The 16,541-nt window shown below is 48.8% G+C and overlaps 1 protein-coding gene across 1 annotated transcript in view; it reads left to right on the top strand.

Annotated features, from left to right (window-relative positions):
* Nucleotides 1-9,913: 9,913 nt before the first annotated feature.
* The window catches only part of LOC144480855 (uncharacterized), a 57,939-nt gene continuing 51,311 nt past the window's right edge, over nucleotides 9,914-16,541 (top strand). Inside the window, exons 1-2 of the mRNA XM_078200477.1 lie at nucleotides 9,914-10,047; nucleotides 12,133-13,913. Of these exons, the coding sequence (XP_078056603.1) occupies nucleotides 12,487-13,913 (1,427 nt within the window). The 5' untranslated portion in view covers nucleotides 9,914-10,047; nucleotides 12,133-12,486. The remainder of the gene's footprint in view (nucleotides 10,048-12,132; nucleotides 13,914-16,541) is intronic.

The following is a 16,541-nucleotide window of genomic DNA, read 5'->3' as shown; positions in this document are numbered from 1 at the left end:
CACACTGCCACACCCGAGTGAGAGTGTTCCAGAGCACTGACTAAAGAGCTTTAACCAGTTACACAGCCTGAATAAATATCACACCATTCACAGCGGGGAGAGACTGTACCCGTGTTCTGTGTGTGGACGAGGCTTCAACTGATTGTCCACCCAAAAGAGAGGCAAGGACACCTGCACCATGGAGAAACCACAGAAATGTGCGGACTGTGGGAAGGGATACAGAGCCCCATCTCAGCTGGAAGCTCATCGGCGCAGCCACACTGGGGAGAGGCCGTTCATCTGCTCTCAGTGTGGGAAGGGATTCACTCACGTAATCAGTCTGCAAACACCAGCGAGTTCACACTGGGGAGCGACCGTTTACCTGCTCTGTGTGGGATGATATTCACTCACTTATCCAACCTGCGGACACACCAGCGAGTTCACTCTGGGGAGAGGCCATTCACCTGCTCTCCGTGTGGGGAGGGATTCAATCAGTTATCCAGCCTGCGCACTCACCAGCGAGTTCACACTGGTGAGAGACCGTTCACCTGCTCTGTGTGGGAAGGGATTCACTCAATCATGCGACCTGCGGAGACAGCAGCGAGTTCACACTGGGGAGAGGCCATTCACCTGCTCTCAGTGTGGGAAGGGATTCACTTGTTCATCCGACCTGCGGACACACTAGCGAGTTCACTCTGGGGAGAGGCCATTCACCTGCTCTCAATGTGGGAAGGGATTCAAAGTTTCATCCGCCCTGCTGAGACACCAGCGAGTTTACGAGTGATTCCAGGGGTTGGATTCTGCTGTTATTGTTTCTGCTCTCAATTACATCCAGGACTGCATTTTGTTCATTCTCACAGTTGGTCAATGGGGAGGGTCGGAGGGTTTCTTTCTGCTGGACTGGCCGGTCTCACGACTTTGCCTCCAGTGGGCTGATGCTCTTTGAGTCTTGTTGTGAATACCTGGTTTCAAATTTCTCACCTTTACTACTACCTCTGGCAGCTTGTTCCAGACACTCACCACCCTCTGTGTGAAAATACTGCCCCTCTGGACACTTTTGTATCTCTCCCCTCTCACCCTAAACCTATGACCTCTAGTTTTAGACTCCCCTACCTTTGGGTAAATATATTGACTATCTAGCTGATCTATGCCCCTCGTTATTTTATAGACCTCTATAAGACCTCAGCCTTCTACGCTCCAGAATAAGAAGTCCCAGTCTATCCAGCCTCTCCTTATAACTCAAACCATCAAGTTCCGGTAGCATCCTAGTAAATCTTTTCTGCACTCTTTCTCGTTTAATAATATCCTTTCTATAATAGGGTGACCAGAACTGTACACTGTACCTCCTCAAAAATTCAACCAAATGTGTAAGACCTGATCTCCCTTTGCCAAAACCATGCTGACTATCCTTGATTAATACTTACCTCCCCAATTGGAGATTAACTCTGTCCCTCAGAATTTTTTCTAATAGTTTTCCTACTGCTGAGGTTGGACTCACTGTCCTGTAATTGGCTGCTATTTTCCCTGTGTCCCTTCTTGACTTATGGTACCACATCAGCTGTCCTCCAGTCCTCTGGCACCTCTCCAGCGTAAGAAGTTTAACAACACCAGGTTAAAGTCCAACAGGTTGATTTGGTAGCAAAAGCCACACAAGCTTTCGGAGCTCCAAGCCCCTTCTTCAGGTGAGTGGGAATTCTGTTCGCAAACAGGTGTTGTTAACCTGGTGTTGTTAAACTTCTTACTGTGTTTACCCCAGTCCAACGCCGGCATCTCCACATCATGACCTCTCCAGCGGCCAGAGAAGATTTGAAAATTATTGTCAGTCATTGCAATCTCGTCTCTTGCCTCCCACAGCACCTGGGCTACACCCTCTCTCGGCCTAGGGATTTATACAATTTTAGGCCAGTTAAAACCATTAATACCTCCCTCTCAACGTTCAGTTGTCGAAGTGAATCACAAAACCTCTCCCTGCTTTCTATACGACTCACCTGATGAAGGAACAGCGCTCCAAAAGCTCGTGATTCCAAATAAACCTGTTGGACTTTACCCTGGTGTTGTGAGACTTCTTACTGTGCTTTCTGTATCTATATCAACTTCCCACAGTGACTACAGATGCAAGGTATTCATTTACAACCTCACAAATGTCTGTCAGCTCCACATATGAATTACCACATTGCTCCCGAATGGACCCTATTCTTTCCCTGGTGACCTCCTGCTCTTAATATACTGACAGAACACGTTTAGATTTCCTCCCAGATGTTACACAGAGGAGGAAGTTTTAGTCTGAACCTCATTGGCCAAATTCTGCATTCAGACAATGGGGGAGATGTGATTGGCTGGAGGATCAGCGTCCCTCCGGACCAACACCTTTTTTCATTGGTCAACTCCATAAGACCATAAGACCTAGGAGCGGAAGTAAGGCCACTCGGCCCATCGAGCCCACTCCACCATTCAATCAACATGAAGGGGCTCTCCCCCGCAAACATGCGCAGCTTCCCCTCTCCCTTGGGCATGCGCAGTCCCAGGCCGAGGGGGAAGTGGGGAGCTCACCGAGCGGCTTCTCATTCTGGCCGGAGCCCGTCAGCCGGTTGCCTGGAAACCTTGGCTGGAGGAGGTGCAGCGGGAGGAGGAACAATGGTTGGGGGCGGGGCTCCCGGGTCCGCGCGCCCGGGCCTGCGCACTGGAACCCGTGTTCTGCGTGAGATTTAACTGATTGTTTAACCTGGAGAGTCACAAGGAACACCCCCACCATGGAGAAACCGTGGAAAGGTGGGGACTGTGGGAAGGGATTCATATCCCCATCTCAGCTGGAAGCTCATCGACGCAGTTACACCGGGGAGAGGCCGTTCACCCGGCGACGTCACCGCGGGCAGAGTGATTCCTATTGGCTGATTCAGGCAGGCTCCGTTGTTACGTCACAATGGGGAAGTTGTCCAATGAGCTTCAGAGTGAAACTTCCTCCTCTGGGCAACATAGAACATTACAGTGCAGTACCTGGATAGTCACATGAGCAGCCTGGGAATGGAGGGATACAAACGATTGGTCTAGTTGGACCAAGGAGCGGCACAGGCTTGGAGGAACGAAGGGCCTGTTTCCTGTGCTGTACTGTTCTTTGTTCTTTGTTCTTTGTTCAGTACAGGCCCTTCGGCCCTCGATGTTGCGCCAACCTGTGAAACCAATCTAAAGCCCCTCTAACCTACACTATTCCAATATCATCCATATGTTTATCCAATAACCATTTGAATGCCCTTAATGTTGGCGAGTCCACTACTGCTGCAGGCAGGGCATTCCACGCCCTCTCTGAGTAAAGAACCTACCTCTGACATCTGTCCTATATCTATCACCCCTCAATTTAAAGCTATGTCCCCTCGTGCTAGCCATCACCATCCGAGGAAAAAGGCTCTCACTGTTCACCCTATCTAATCCTCTGATCATCTTGTATGCCTCTATTAAGTCACTTCTTAACCTTCTTCTCTCTAACGAAAACAGCCTCAAGTCACTCAGCCTTTCCTCATAAGACCTTCCCACCAAACCAGGCAACATCCTGGTAAATCTCCTCTCCACCCTTTCCAATGCTTCCACATCCTTCCTATAACGCGGTGACCAGAACTGTACGCAATACTCCAAGTGCGGCCGCTCCAGAGTTTTGTACAGTTGCAGCATGACCTCCTGGCTCCGAAACTCAATCCCTCTACCAATAAAAGCTAACACACCGTACGCCTTAACAACCCTATCAACCTGGGTACCAACTTTCAGGGATCTATGCACATGGACACCGAGATCTCTCTGCTCATCCACACTACCAAGTATCTTACCATTAGCCCAGTACTCTGTATTCCTGTTAATCCTTCCAAAGTGAATCACCTCACACTTTTCCGCATTAAACTCCATTTGCCACCTCTCAGCCCAGCTCTGCAGCTTATCTATGTCCCTCTGTAACCTGCAACATCCTTCCGCACTGTCCACAACTCCACCGACTTTAGTGTCATCCGCAAATTTACTAACCCATCCTTCTACGCCCTCATCCAGGTCATTTATAAAAATGACAAACAGTGGCCCTAAAACAGATCCTTGCGGTACACCACTAGTAACTGAACTCCAGGATGAACATTTCCCATCAACCACCACCCTCTGTCTTCTTACAGCTAGCCAATTTCTGATCCAAACTGCTAAATCACCCTCAATCCCATGCCTCCGTATCTTCTGCAATAGCTTACCGTGGGGAACCTTATCAAATGCTTTACTGAAATCCACATACACCACATCAACTGCTTTACCCTCATCCACCTCTTTGGTCACCTTCTCAAAGAACTCAATAAGGTTTGTGAGGCACGACCTACCCTTTACAAAACCGTGTTGATTATCCCTAATCAAATTATTCCTTCCTAGACGATTATAAATCCTATCTCTGATAATCCTTTCCAAAACTTTGCCCACAACATCTGGGAGGAAATCAATGTTTCCCCCTTTCCATTTCTTTTCTCATTCTGGGGGAAATTGGGGACTTGCAGCAACTGAAGGGAAAGGAAGTGAATCCAGTCTGTACATTCCACACATTTCTAGTCCAGTCAGATAGACATATATCTGTCTGGCAGCCTGCATGGAGATTTTCAGCTCTCTCTGTGTCCAGGACAGGAAGCAGTGAGCATGGATCTGTCAATCAGCCTCAATCAGCACCTTCAGGAGAATTGGGAGGGTGAATATTAGACACAGCAGAGTGAGAATGGAGGGAGGGTGTGAGGGATGGAGATTCACAGCTTTTGGGGAATGAGAGAGGAAAGAATGTTTTATCGAAACTAAAATTATGTGTTCTGAATTTCTATCCTATACTGACTGTGATGTCTGTTGTAAATTTCTATGTCAGGCTATCAGGAGGCGAGGATTTACAGTCATAAATCTCAAGCCATACGTCACGTCAAAACCTGACTGAGTCACTCAATTTGTTGGGACCCGAATGTCATCTACCTTTGAATCTAGAAGGGAAATGTTTCTCTGTTCTATTATCTTCAAAAGATTTTAAACATGACTGTGACTGGAAAAGCACTGAAACATACCCAGGGCCGAGTGAGAGTGTTCCAGTGCACTGAGTGTGGGAAGAGCTTTAACCAGTTACACAACCTGAAAATACATGGCAGCATTCACAGCGGGGAGAGACTGCACCCGTGTTCTGTGTGAGATTTAACTGATTGTTTAACCTGGAGAGTCACAAGGACACCCGCACCATGGAGAAACCGTGGAAATGTGGGGACTGTGGAGAGGGATTCATAACCCCGTCTCAGCTGGAAATTCATCGACGCAGTCACACTGGGGAGAGGCCATTCACCTGCTCTGTGTGTGGGAAGGGATTCACTCACTTACCCCAAGCATTCGGCATGCTTGGTTTCATTGGTCAGAACATTGAATACAGGAGTTGGGACGTCTTGTTGAAGTTGTACAAGACATAGGTAAGGCCACACTTGGAATACTGTGTGCAATTCTGATCACCCTATTATAGAAAGGATATTATTAAACTAGGAAGAGTGCAGAAAAGATTTACTAGGATGCTACAGAGACTTGATGGATTGAGTTATAAGAAGAGGCTGGATAGACTGGGACTTTTTTCTCTGGAGCGTAGGAGGCTGAGGATTGATCTTATAGAGGTCTATAAAATAATGATGGGCACAGATCAGCTAGATAGTCAATATCTTTTCCCAAAGGTAGGGGAGTCTAAAACTAGAGGGCATAGGTTTAAGGTGAGAGGGGAGAGATACAAAAGTATCTAGAGGGGCAATTTTTTCACACACAGGATAGAAACATAGAAAAACTACAGCACAAACAGGCCCTTCGGCCCACAAGTTGTGCCGAACACATCCCTACCTTCTAGACCTACCTATAACCCTCCATCCTATTAAGCTCCATGTACTCATCCAGGAGTCTCTTAAAAGATCCTATTGAGTTCGCCTCCACCACCACTGACGGCAGCCGATTCCACTCGCCCACCACCCTCTGTGTGAAAAACTTACCCCTAACATTTCCCCTGTACCTACCCCCCATAAGAACATAAGAACATAAGAAATAGGAGCAGGAGTAGGCCATCTAGCCCCTCGAGCCTGCTCCGCCATTCAATAAGATCATGGCTGATCTGACGTGGATCAGTACCACTTACCCGCCTGATCCCCATAACCCTTAATTCCCTTACCGATCAGGAATCCATCCATCCGCGCTTTAAACATATTCTGAGCCTCCACCACCTCAGTGGGCAGAGAATTCCAGAGATTCACCACCCTCTGGGAGAAGAAGTTCCTCCTCAACTCTGTCTTAAACCGACCCCCCTTTATTTTGAGGCTGTGTCCTCTAGTTTTATCTTCCTTACTAAGTGGAAAGAATCTCTCCGCCTCCACCCTATCCAGCCCCCGCATTATCTTATAAGTCTCCATAAGATCCCCCCTCATCCTTCTAAACTCTTAGCACCTTAAACCTGTGTCCTCTCGTAGCAGACATTTCCACCCTGGGAAAAAGCCTCTGAGAGTCCACCTGATCTATGCCTCTCAACATTAAATACACCTCTATTAGGTCTCCTCTCATCCTTGATGGTGAGTGGTGAGGATGGTGAGTGTCTGGAACAAGCTGCCAGAAGTAGTAGTAGAGGCGGGTACAATTTTGTCTTTTAAGAAGCATTTAGATAGTTACATGGGTACAATGGGTATAGAGGGATATGGGCCAAATGCAGGCAATTGGGACTAGCTAAGGGGTTTAAAAAAAAAAGGGGCGGCATGGACAAGTTGGGCCAAAGGGCCTGTTTCCATGCTGTAAACCTCTATGACTCTACCTAACCTGCAGAGACACCAAGTAATTCACACAGGGGAGAGGCCATTCACATGCTGTGTGTGTGGGAAAGGATTCGCTCATTTATCCAGCCTATGTGCACACTAAGTCACTCACACCCAGGAGAGACTCTTTAATGCTCTGACTGTGGGAATGACTTCAAAAGCTCTGATGAACTGCTGTTCCACCAGTGCAGTCACAGTGAGGAGAGACCGTTCAGCTGCTCTCACTGCTCAAAGAGATTTAGAAATTCAACTGACCTGCTAACGCACCAGTGAGTTCACAGCGGGGAGAGACTGTTCACCTCTCTGTGTGCGGGCAGGGATTCACTCAGTCATCCCACCTGCTGAGACACAAAGTCACTCACACCAACCCTTTAAATGTTCTGACTGTGGGAGTGGCTTCAAAAGCTCTGGAGAACTGGTGTCCCACCAGCCCATTCACGCTGAGGAGAGACCGTTCAGCTGCTCTCACTGCTCAAAGGGATTTAAAACGTCCTTTGCATTGCGGACAGACCAGTGAGTTCACACAGGGGACAGGCCATTCACCTACTCTCAGTGTGGGAAGGGATTCACTCAGTTATCCCACCGACAGAGACACCAGCAAGTTCACAAGTGATTACCAAATTGGATTCTGCTATTAATCACATCCAGAACTGAGCCATGTTCATTCTGACATTTGGTAAGAGGGTTTCTTTCTGCTGGACTGGCCGTCTGATGACTTTGCTTCCAATGGGCTGATGCTCTTTGAGCCTGGGAGAGCACATTTCCACTGAAATGATCCACAAAAGCTGATGAAGGACATTTATGTTATCTGGGTTGTAAATAATGTGTTTCTCCCCCACTACATGTAGACCTAAAATAAAAGACCCTTCCACTCCCACCCTCTGCCTTCTGTGACCAAGCCAGAAAGTAATCAACATGTCTGGCAGCATCTGAGGAGAAAATTGTTGTGGAACAAAAGACAAAGGGAGAGGTAATGGTTGTAGAAAAGAAACAAAGCATTGGTCCAGAGTAAGTGTTAATGGCAGAATAAAGGACAGCTCTGTCTGGAAGCAAAAAAAACATGAAAGCAAGATGCAGACTGGCACTCGGCAAATAAAAACAAATCAAAATGGAGGAGAGAGTTCAGGGTGTGAAGTTGTTGAACTCAATGTTGAGTCCAGAAGGCTGTAAAGTGCCTCATCGGAAGATGAGGGGCTGTTTGTCCAGCTTGTGTTGGGCTTCTCTGGAACATTGCAGCCGGCCGAGGACAGAAATGTGAGCGTGAGAGCAAGGTGGGGAATTCTAATGGCAAGAAGTGGAAGGTCAGGGGTCATGCTTGTGGGCTGAGCGGAGGTGTTCCACAAAGAGGGCAGGGAACAGGCTACAGATGAATTGAAGTTAAATCATTTGTGTCCAGAACATTGTGAACATCCTTTTACTCTGGATGTCCTTGATCCTGAAGTCATTTTCACTTTATTTTTAATCACGTTCTGTTGCATCAATAAACTTTTATCAGTAAAAATATTTGATTTTGCTGGATTTTTCTTGATGAGATTGATGCACTTCAGGGAAAGTGGATGAGAGGGGTTGGCAGGTTCTTTAACAGAAAGTGAGTCCCTCTAAGGTAATTGGCAAAGGAGCCAGAGGGGGAGATGAGATTTTATTTTTGACACAGCGATGTTAGAAATGGGGTCGACTGTATTCCGGTTCCGAAACATTGACTGACTTTGTCAGATATTAACGTGACATTTGATTTGATAGTTCTGTTTATAACTCATTACCTTCTGATATCCTGTAAAAGGATCCTGTAAAAGGGCGGCACGGTAGCACAGTGGTTAGCACTGCTGCTTCACAGCTCCAGGGACCTGGGTTCGATTCCCAGCTTGGGTCACTGTCTGTGTGGAGTTTGCACATTCTCCTCGTGTCTGCGTGGGTTTCCTCCGGGTGCTCCGGTTTCCTCCCACAGTCCAAAGATGTGCGGGTTAGGTTGATTGGCCATGCTAAAATTGCCCCTTAGTGTCCTGGGATGCGGAGGTTAGTGGGATTAGCGGGTAAAATATGTAGGGATATGGGGTTGGGCCTGGGTGGGATTGTGGTCGGTGCTGACTCGATGGGCCGAATGGCCTCTTTCTGTACTGTAGGGATTCTAAGATTTCTAAGAAAAGTCATCAGTGTCAGTACAGGATAGAAATTCAGAACAGACAGTTCTACTTTTTATTGAACATTCTTTCCTCTCTCATTCCCCAAAAGCTGTGAATCTCCATCCCACGCATTCTCCCTCCATTCTCATTCTGCTGTGTCTAATATTCACCTTCCCAATGGTGACACAGTGGTTAGCACTGCTGCCTCAGGGATCCGGGTTCGATTCCCAGCTCGGGTCACTATCTGTGCGGATTTTGCATATTCTCCCCACCTGTGTGGGTTTCCTCTGGGTGCTCACCTGGTTTCCACCCACAGTCCGAAAGACTGGTTAGGTGCACTGGCTATGCTAAATTCTCCCTCAGTGTACCCAAACAGGCGCCGGAGTGTGGCAACCAGGGGACTTTCACAGGAACCTCATTGCAGTGTTAATGTTTGCCTACTTATGACACTAATAAGTAAATTAAATTTAAATTAATTCTCCTGAAGGTGCTGATTGACAGATCCATGCTCACTGCTTCCTGTCCTGGACACAGAGAGCTGGAAACCTCCATGCAGGCGGCCAGACAGATATATGTCTATCTGACTGCACTAACAATGTGTGGAATGTACAGACTGGGGGAACAATGGGTGGGGGCGGGGCTCCCGGGTCCCGGCGCCTGAACCCGGAGACGTCACCGCGGAGCAGAGTGATTGCTATTGGCTGATTCAGGCAGGGCTCCATTGTGCCGTCACAATGACTCAGAGGGGCGTTCCCAGCACACAGTGTCCCCATTGGCAGCAATATCACTGGTTACAGAAGCAGCACACTGCGGATTGGACACCAGCTCAGCGCGGCTGGCGGTCAAAGCCCCGCCCACCCCCACCTGGGCTCGGGTTCCGCCCCCTCATTGTCTACGTGCGGCAGATTGACCAATGGCAACGCTTGGAGGACCGGATGGGCGCCGGTCCTCCAGCCAATCAGAGTCCGGGCTTTGTGTCAATGGCCGCGCGGAGCTTCCTGTGGACCTGAAGGTGGGGGTTCGATCAGTGAGTTTGCTGATGGTCCAAAAATTGGTGATGTGGTAAATAGCGAGGAGGAAAGCCTGAGATTACAGGATGATGTGGACGGGCTGGTTAGATGGGGAGAACAGTGGCAAATGTAATTTAACCCTGAAATGTCTGAGGTGATGTATTTTGGGAGGACTAACAAGGCCAGGGAAGATACAATGAACAATAGGACTCCAGGAAGTACAGAGGGACCTTGGGCTACATGTCCATAGGACCCTGAAGACAGCAGGAGAGATTATCCAGATATGGGATATCTGCCTTTTTTTAGCCGAGGCTCAGAATATTAGAGCAGGCAGGTTTATTTATATTTATTAGTCACAAGTAGTCTTACATTAACACCGCAATGAAGTTAGTATGAAAATCTCCTAGTCGCCACACTCTGGTGCCTGTTCGGGTGCACTGAGGTAGAATTTGGCCTGGCCAATGCACCTAACCAGCATGTCTATGGACTGTGGGAGGAAACTGCAGCACCCCGAGGAAACCCATGCAGACACGGGAGGAACATGCAAACTCCACACACACAGTGACCCAAGCCGGGAATTGAACCCGGGTCCTTGGCGCTGTGAGGCAGCACTGTGGTCGGTGCAGACTCGATGGGCCAAATGGCCTCTTTCTGCACTGTAGGGTTTCTTCTATGGTTATAATTGAGTATATCAAAAGCTAGAGTACTGTCTGCAATTCGGGTCGTCACATTTTAGGAAGGATGTGATTGCACTAGAGAAGGTGTAGAGGAGATTCACCAGGGTGTTGCCTGGGCTGGAATGTTTCGGGTATGAAGAGAGGCTGGTTAGGCTGGAATTGTTCTCCCTAAAGCAGAAAAGGCTGAGGGGAGACCTGATTGAGATGTACAAAAATATGAGCCCTTAGTTTACTGACCCTTAGTGGCTGGGTCAATATCCAGGGGACATAGATTTATGGTGAGGAGAAGAAGATTTAAAGGGGATTTGAGGGAAAAGACTTTCACCCAGAGGGTGATTGGAATCTGGAACTCAATGCCTCAAGAGGTGGCAGAGGTGGGAATGCTCAACATTTAAGGAGCATTTAGATGAGCAGTTAGAAATCATAGAATCATAGAAATCATAGAAGTCAGTTGAAATGCCACAGCTTACAAGGCTACTACTGACCAAGTGGTGGAAGATGGGATTAGAAAAGACCGATGCTTGAGAGCTGGCACAAATACGAGGTCCAAAGAGCCTCTTGTTGTGCTTTAAAACTCTGAGGACAAAAATATGACCAGTGTTGTTCTGTGATAAATATTGGATGGTTCTGTGCTAATGTATATTTATTATTATTTCTAGTCTTGCAATAGAGTACTGCAGCGGGGGTGGCACAGTGGTTAGCACTGCTGCCTTAAGCGCCAGGGACCCGAGTTCGATTCCTGGCTTGGATCACTGTCTGTGTGGAGTTTGCACGTTCTCTCCCGTGTCTGCGTGGGTTTCCTCCGGGTGCTCCAGTTTCCTCCCACAGTCCGAAAGACATGCTGGTCAGGTGCATTGATAATGCTAAATTCTCCCTCAATGTAACCCAAACAGGTGCCAGAGTGCGGCGACTAGGGGATTTTCACAGTAACTTCATTGCAGTGTTAATGTCAGCCTACTTGTGACTAATAAAAAAACTTTTATATATTTCCAATTAGAATCATTACAGCACAGGCCATTAGACAACTCGAGTCCCTGCTGACTCTCTGTTGAGCAATTCTGTCAGTCTGGAGTGGCTCCCATTCTGTAACCCTGCAGCACCCATCCAATCTCAATTAGAAATTACTGATCATCTCTGCTTGCCTACCCTCATAGGCAGCAAGTTCAAGATCATCATCAACCACAAGCCCCTGTATCTTAAACAACTGAAACAATCCGATCCGTTAAATGCATTGTTAGTCCAGTCAGATAGACATATATCTGTCTGGCAGCCTGCATGGAGATTTTCAGCTCTCTGTGTCCAGGACAGGAAGCAGTGAGCATGGATCTGTCAATCAGCCTCGATCAGCACCTTCAGGAGAATTGGGAGGGTGAATATTAGACACAGCAGAATGAGAATGGAGGGAGAGTGCGTGGGATGGAGATTTACAGCTTTTGGGGAATGGGAGAGGAAAGAATATTCCATCAAAACTAGAATTGTCTGTTCTGAATTTTTCTCCTGTCCTAACAGTGATGACTTTTGTAAATTCCTTCTCCAGGATATCAGAAGGCTAGGATCCAAAGATAGAAATCCCAAACCAAACATCACATCAAGATCTGACAGAGTTACCCAATTCATCTGGACTTGAGTACCATTAAAGCTAGAACGAAAAATGTTCCTCTGTTCTATCAGCTTCAGAAGGTTTTAAGCATCAGTGTGACTGGAAAAGCACCAAGACACACACACACACCCGAGTGAGAGTGTTCCAGTGCACTGAGTGTGGAAAGAGCTTTAACCAGTTACACAGCCTGAAAATACATGGCAGCGTTCACAGCGGGGAGAGACTGCACCCGTGATCTGTGTGAGATTTAACTGATTGTTTAACCTGGAGAGTCACAAGGACACCCGCACCATGGAGAAACCGTGGAAATGTGGGGACTGTGGGAAGGGATTCAGGTTCCCATCTGAGCTGGAAACTCATCGACGCAGTCACACCGGGGAGAGGCCGTTCACCTGCTCTGTGTGCGGGAAGGGATTTGCTCGGTTATCCAGCCTGCAGACACACAATCTCACTCACACCAACGAGAGACCCTTTAAATGCTCCGACTGTGGGAGTGGCTTCAAAAGCTCTCAGGAACTGGTGTCCCACCAGCGCATCCACACTGGGGAGAAACCGTTCAGTTGCTCTGACTGCACAAAGAGGTTTAGAACGTCATCCCAACTGCAGTCGCACCAGCGAGTTCACACTGAGGAGAGGCCGTTCACCTGCTCTGAGTGTGGGAAGGGATTCACTGACCTATCCAGCCTGCTGAGTCACAATGTGACTCACACCAGTGAGAGACCCTTTAAATGCTCTGACTGTGGGAGTGAATTCAAAAGGCCTCAGGAACTGGTGTCCCACCAGCGAGTTCACACCGGGGAGAGACCGTTCACCTGCTCTCACTGCTCAAAGAAATTTCAAACATCATCCCACCTGCGGAAACACGAGCGAGTTCACAGCGGGGAGAGACCGTTCATCTGCTCTGAGTGTGGGAAGGGATTCACTCAGTTATCCAGCCTCCAGAGTCACTACATCACGCACAGCAATGAGCGACCCTTTAAATGTTCCGACTGTGAGAGTGAATTCAAAAGGTCTCAGGAGCTGGTGTTCCACCAGAGTATTCACACAGGGGAGCGACCGTTCAGCTGCTCTCACTGCCCAATGACATTTAGATCGTCATCCAACCTGCAGAGACACCAGCAAGTTCACACTGGGGAGAAACCGTACACCTGCTCCGTGTGTGGGAAGGGATTCACTCAGTTATCCAGCCTGCTGAGTCACAATCTCACCCACACCAATGAGAAGCCCTTTAAATGCTCGGACTGTGGGAGCGGATTCAAAAGGTCTCAGGATCTGGTGGTCCACCGGAGTATTCACACTGGGGAGAGGCCGTTCAGCTGCTCTCGCTGCCCAAAGAGGTTTCGGACGTCATCCCACCTGGGGAAACATGAGCGGATCCACACTGGGGCAAAGCCATTCACCTGCTGTGTGTGTGGGAAGGGATTCAGCGATTCATCCAACCTGCGGGAACACCAGCGGGTTCACAGCGGGGAGAGGCCGTTCACCTGCTCTCAGTGTGGGAAGGGATTCACTCGGTCATCCAGCCTGCGGACACACCAGCGCATTCACACCGGGGAGAGGCCGTTCACCTGCTCTCACTGTGAGAAGGGATTCACGCAGTTATCCAGCCTGCAGGTCCACGAGCGAATTCACACCGGGGAGAGACCGTTCACCTGCTCTGTGTGTGGGAAGGGATTCGCTGAGTCAACACACCTACGGAGACACCAGCGGGTTCACAAGTGATGACGGGGGGTTGGATTCTGCTGTTAATCACATCCAGGACTGAACCATGTTCATTCTGACAGTGGGTGAAGTGGGAGGGTCAGAAGTTTTCTCTCTGGACTGGCCGATCTTTGCTTCCATTGGGCTGGTGCTCTTTGAGCCTGGGAGAACACTGAATCGCAATGTGATTCCAACTGTGACATTTACAGCTGGCAAACAACTTAGCTGATAGCGTTTGAACTGTCAAACCATTCAAGTGCTCATCCATGTGCTTTTTAAAGGTTGTGAGGTTTCCCGCCTCTACTACCCTCCCAGACAGAGAATTCCAGACTCCCGCCACCCTCTGGGTGAAAACATTTTTCCCCAAATCCTCTCTGAACCTCCTGCCCCTCACCTTCAAATGCTGGAGTCCCAGGCTAGCCACACCGACCCCCGCCTATGGCAAGGTCTGCAAGTCATAACAGGCTACAAGGTGAAGGCATGTAAAATCGTCGGCTCCAACGCACCCCTCCCTGATGAGCTCAATGCATTCTATGCCCGTTTTGAGCAAGGGGTCAGCGAGAGCATGCCCTCCATCCTGGAAGCCTCGGGTGAACCTGTATCTGGGGTCAACATTGCAGATGTCAGAACAGCTTTCTTGAAAGTCAACCCACGGAAAGCGAGTGGCCCAGATGGGGAACCAGGACGAGTACTCAGATCCTGCACGGATTAGCTGGCAGGGGTCTACGCTTCCCGCTGCCTCGACAAAGCAGCCAGCATAACTAAGTACCCCAACCGCCCCGGATGTTATCTCTTCCACCTTCTTCCGTCGGGGAAAAAAATACAAAAGTCAGAGGTCACGGACTAACCGACTCAAGAACAGCTTCTTCCCTGCTGCTGTCAGACTTTTGAATGGACCTACCTTGCATTAAGTTGATCTTTCTCTAAACCTTAGCTATGACTGTAACACTACATTCTGCACTCATTTCCTTCTCGATGAACAATATGCTTTGTCTGTATAGCGCGCAAGAAATAATACTTCTCACTGTATGCTGATACATGTGACAATAATAAATCAAATCAAAATGATGCCCCTCTCATTGACCCATCAACTAAGGGGAACAGCTGCTTCAGTGCACCCTGTCCATCCGCTCATAATCTTATACACCTCAATCATGTCCCCCCTCAGCCTTCTCTGCTCTAAAGAAAACAATCATAGAAACCCTACAGTGCAGAAGGAGGCCATTCGGCCCATCGAGTCTGCACCGACCACAATCCCACCCAGGCCCTACTCCCACATATTGTACCCACTAATCCCTCTAACCTACGCATCTTAGGATTCTAAGGGGCAATTTTTAACCTGGCCAATCAACCTAACCCGCACATCTTTGGACTGTGGGAGGAAACCGGAGCACCCGGAGGAAACCCACACAGACACGAGGAGAATGTGCAAACTCCACACAGACAGTGACCCGAGCCGGGAATCGAACCCGGGACCCTGGAGCTGTGAAGCAGCAGTGCTAACCACTGCGCTACCGTGCCGCCCTATTGAGTCTCTCCTTGTAGCTCAGCTGCTCCATCCCAGGCAACATCCTGGTGCATCTCCTCTGCACCCCCTCCAGTGCAATCACATCCTTCCTAGAGTGAGGCGACCAGTACGAGTGCAAACCGGGGTCAAGCAGGGCTGCGTCATCGCACCCACGTTCATCCCCACTTTCCCCGCAGCAACACTCCACCCCAAAACCATGAAGCTCCCCGCTGGAGACCAGCTGACTGGACCAGTGGGAAACTTTCAATGTCCGACCCCCTCCAGGCCAGAACAAAAACCAGCCCAACCTCGGTCATCGGGCTGCAGTACGCAGACTTGTGGGAGGTGATGGCCTAGTGGTATTATCATAGACTATGAATCCAGAAACTCAGCTCACGTTCTGGGGACCTGGGTTCGAATCCTGCCATGGCAGATGGTGACATTTGAATTCAATAAAAAAAATTAAGTATCTGCTGATGATCATGAAACCATTCTTTATGCAGAGAGTGGTTGGGGTGTGGAATGGACTGCCTGCAGTGATAGTGGAGTCATAGAATCATAGAATAGAATCATAGAATCCCTACAGTGCAGAAGGAGGCCATTCGGCCCATCGAGTCTGCACCGACCACAATCCCACCCAGGCCCTACCCCCACACAGTTTACCCGCTAATCCCTCTAACCTACGCATCTCAGGACTCTAAGGGGCAATTTTTAACCTGGCCAATCAACCTAACCCGCACATCTTTGGACTGTGGGAGGAAACCGGAGCACCCGGAGGAAACCCACGCAGACACGAGGAGAATGTGCAAACTCCACACAGACAGTGACCCGAGCCGGGAATCGAACCCGGGACCCTGGAGCTGTGAAGCAGCAGTGCTAACCACTGTGCTACCGTGCCGCCCTGTTCCTAAAGAGTCAGACACTTTAGGAACATTTAAGCGGTTATTGGATAGGCACATGGAGCACACCAGGATGATAGGGAGTGGGATAGCTTGATCTTGGTTTCAGATAAAGCTCGGCACAACACCGTGGGCCGAAGGGCCTGTTCTGTGCTGTACTCTTCTATGTTCTCTATGTTCATTGTCGATTGTCGGAAAAACCTATCTGATCCACTAAATGTCCTTTAGAGAAGGAAATC

This window comes from Mustelus asterias, chromosome 30 (assembly GCF_964213995.1).
Source record: "Mustelus asterias chromosome 30, sMusAst1.hap1.1, whole genome shotgun sequence".
NCBI lineage: Eukaryota > Metazoa > Chordata > Chondrichthyes > Carcharhiniformes > Triakidae > Mustelus > Mustelus asterias.
Note: the sequence above shows the minus strand (reverse complement) of the source record. Positions and strands in the feature narration are given on the sequence as shown.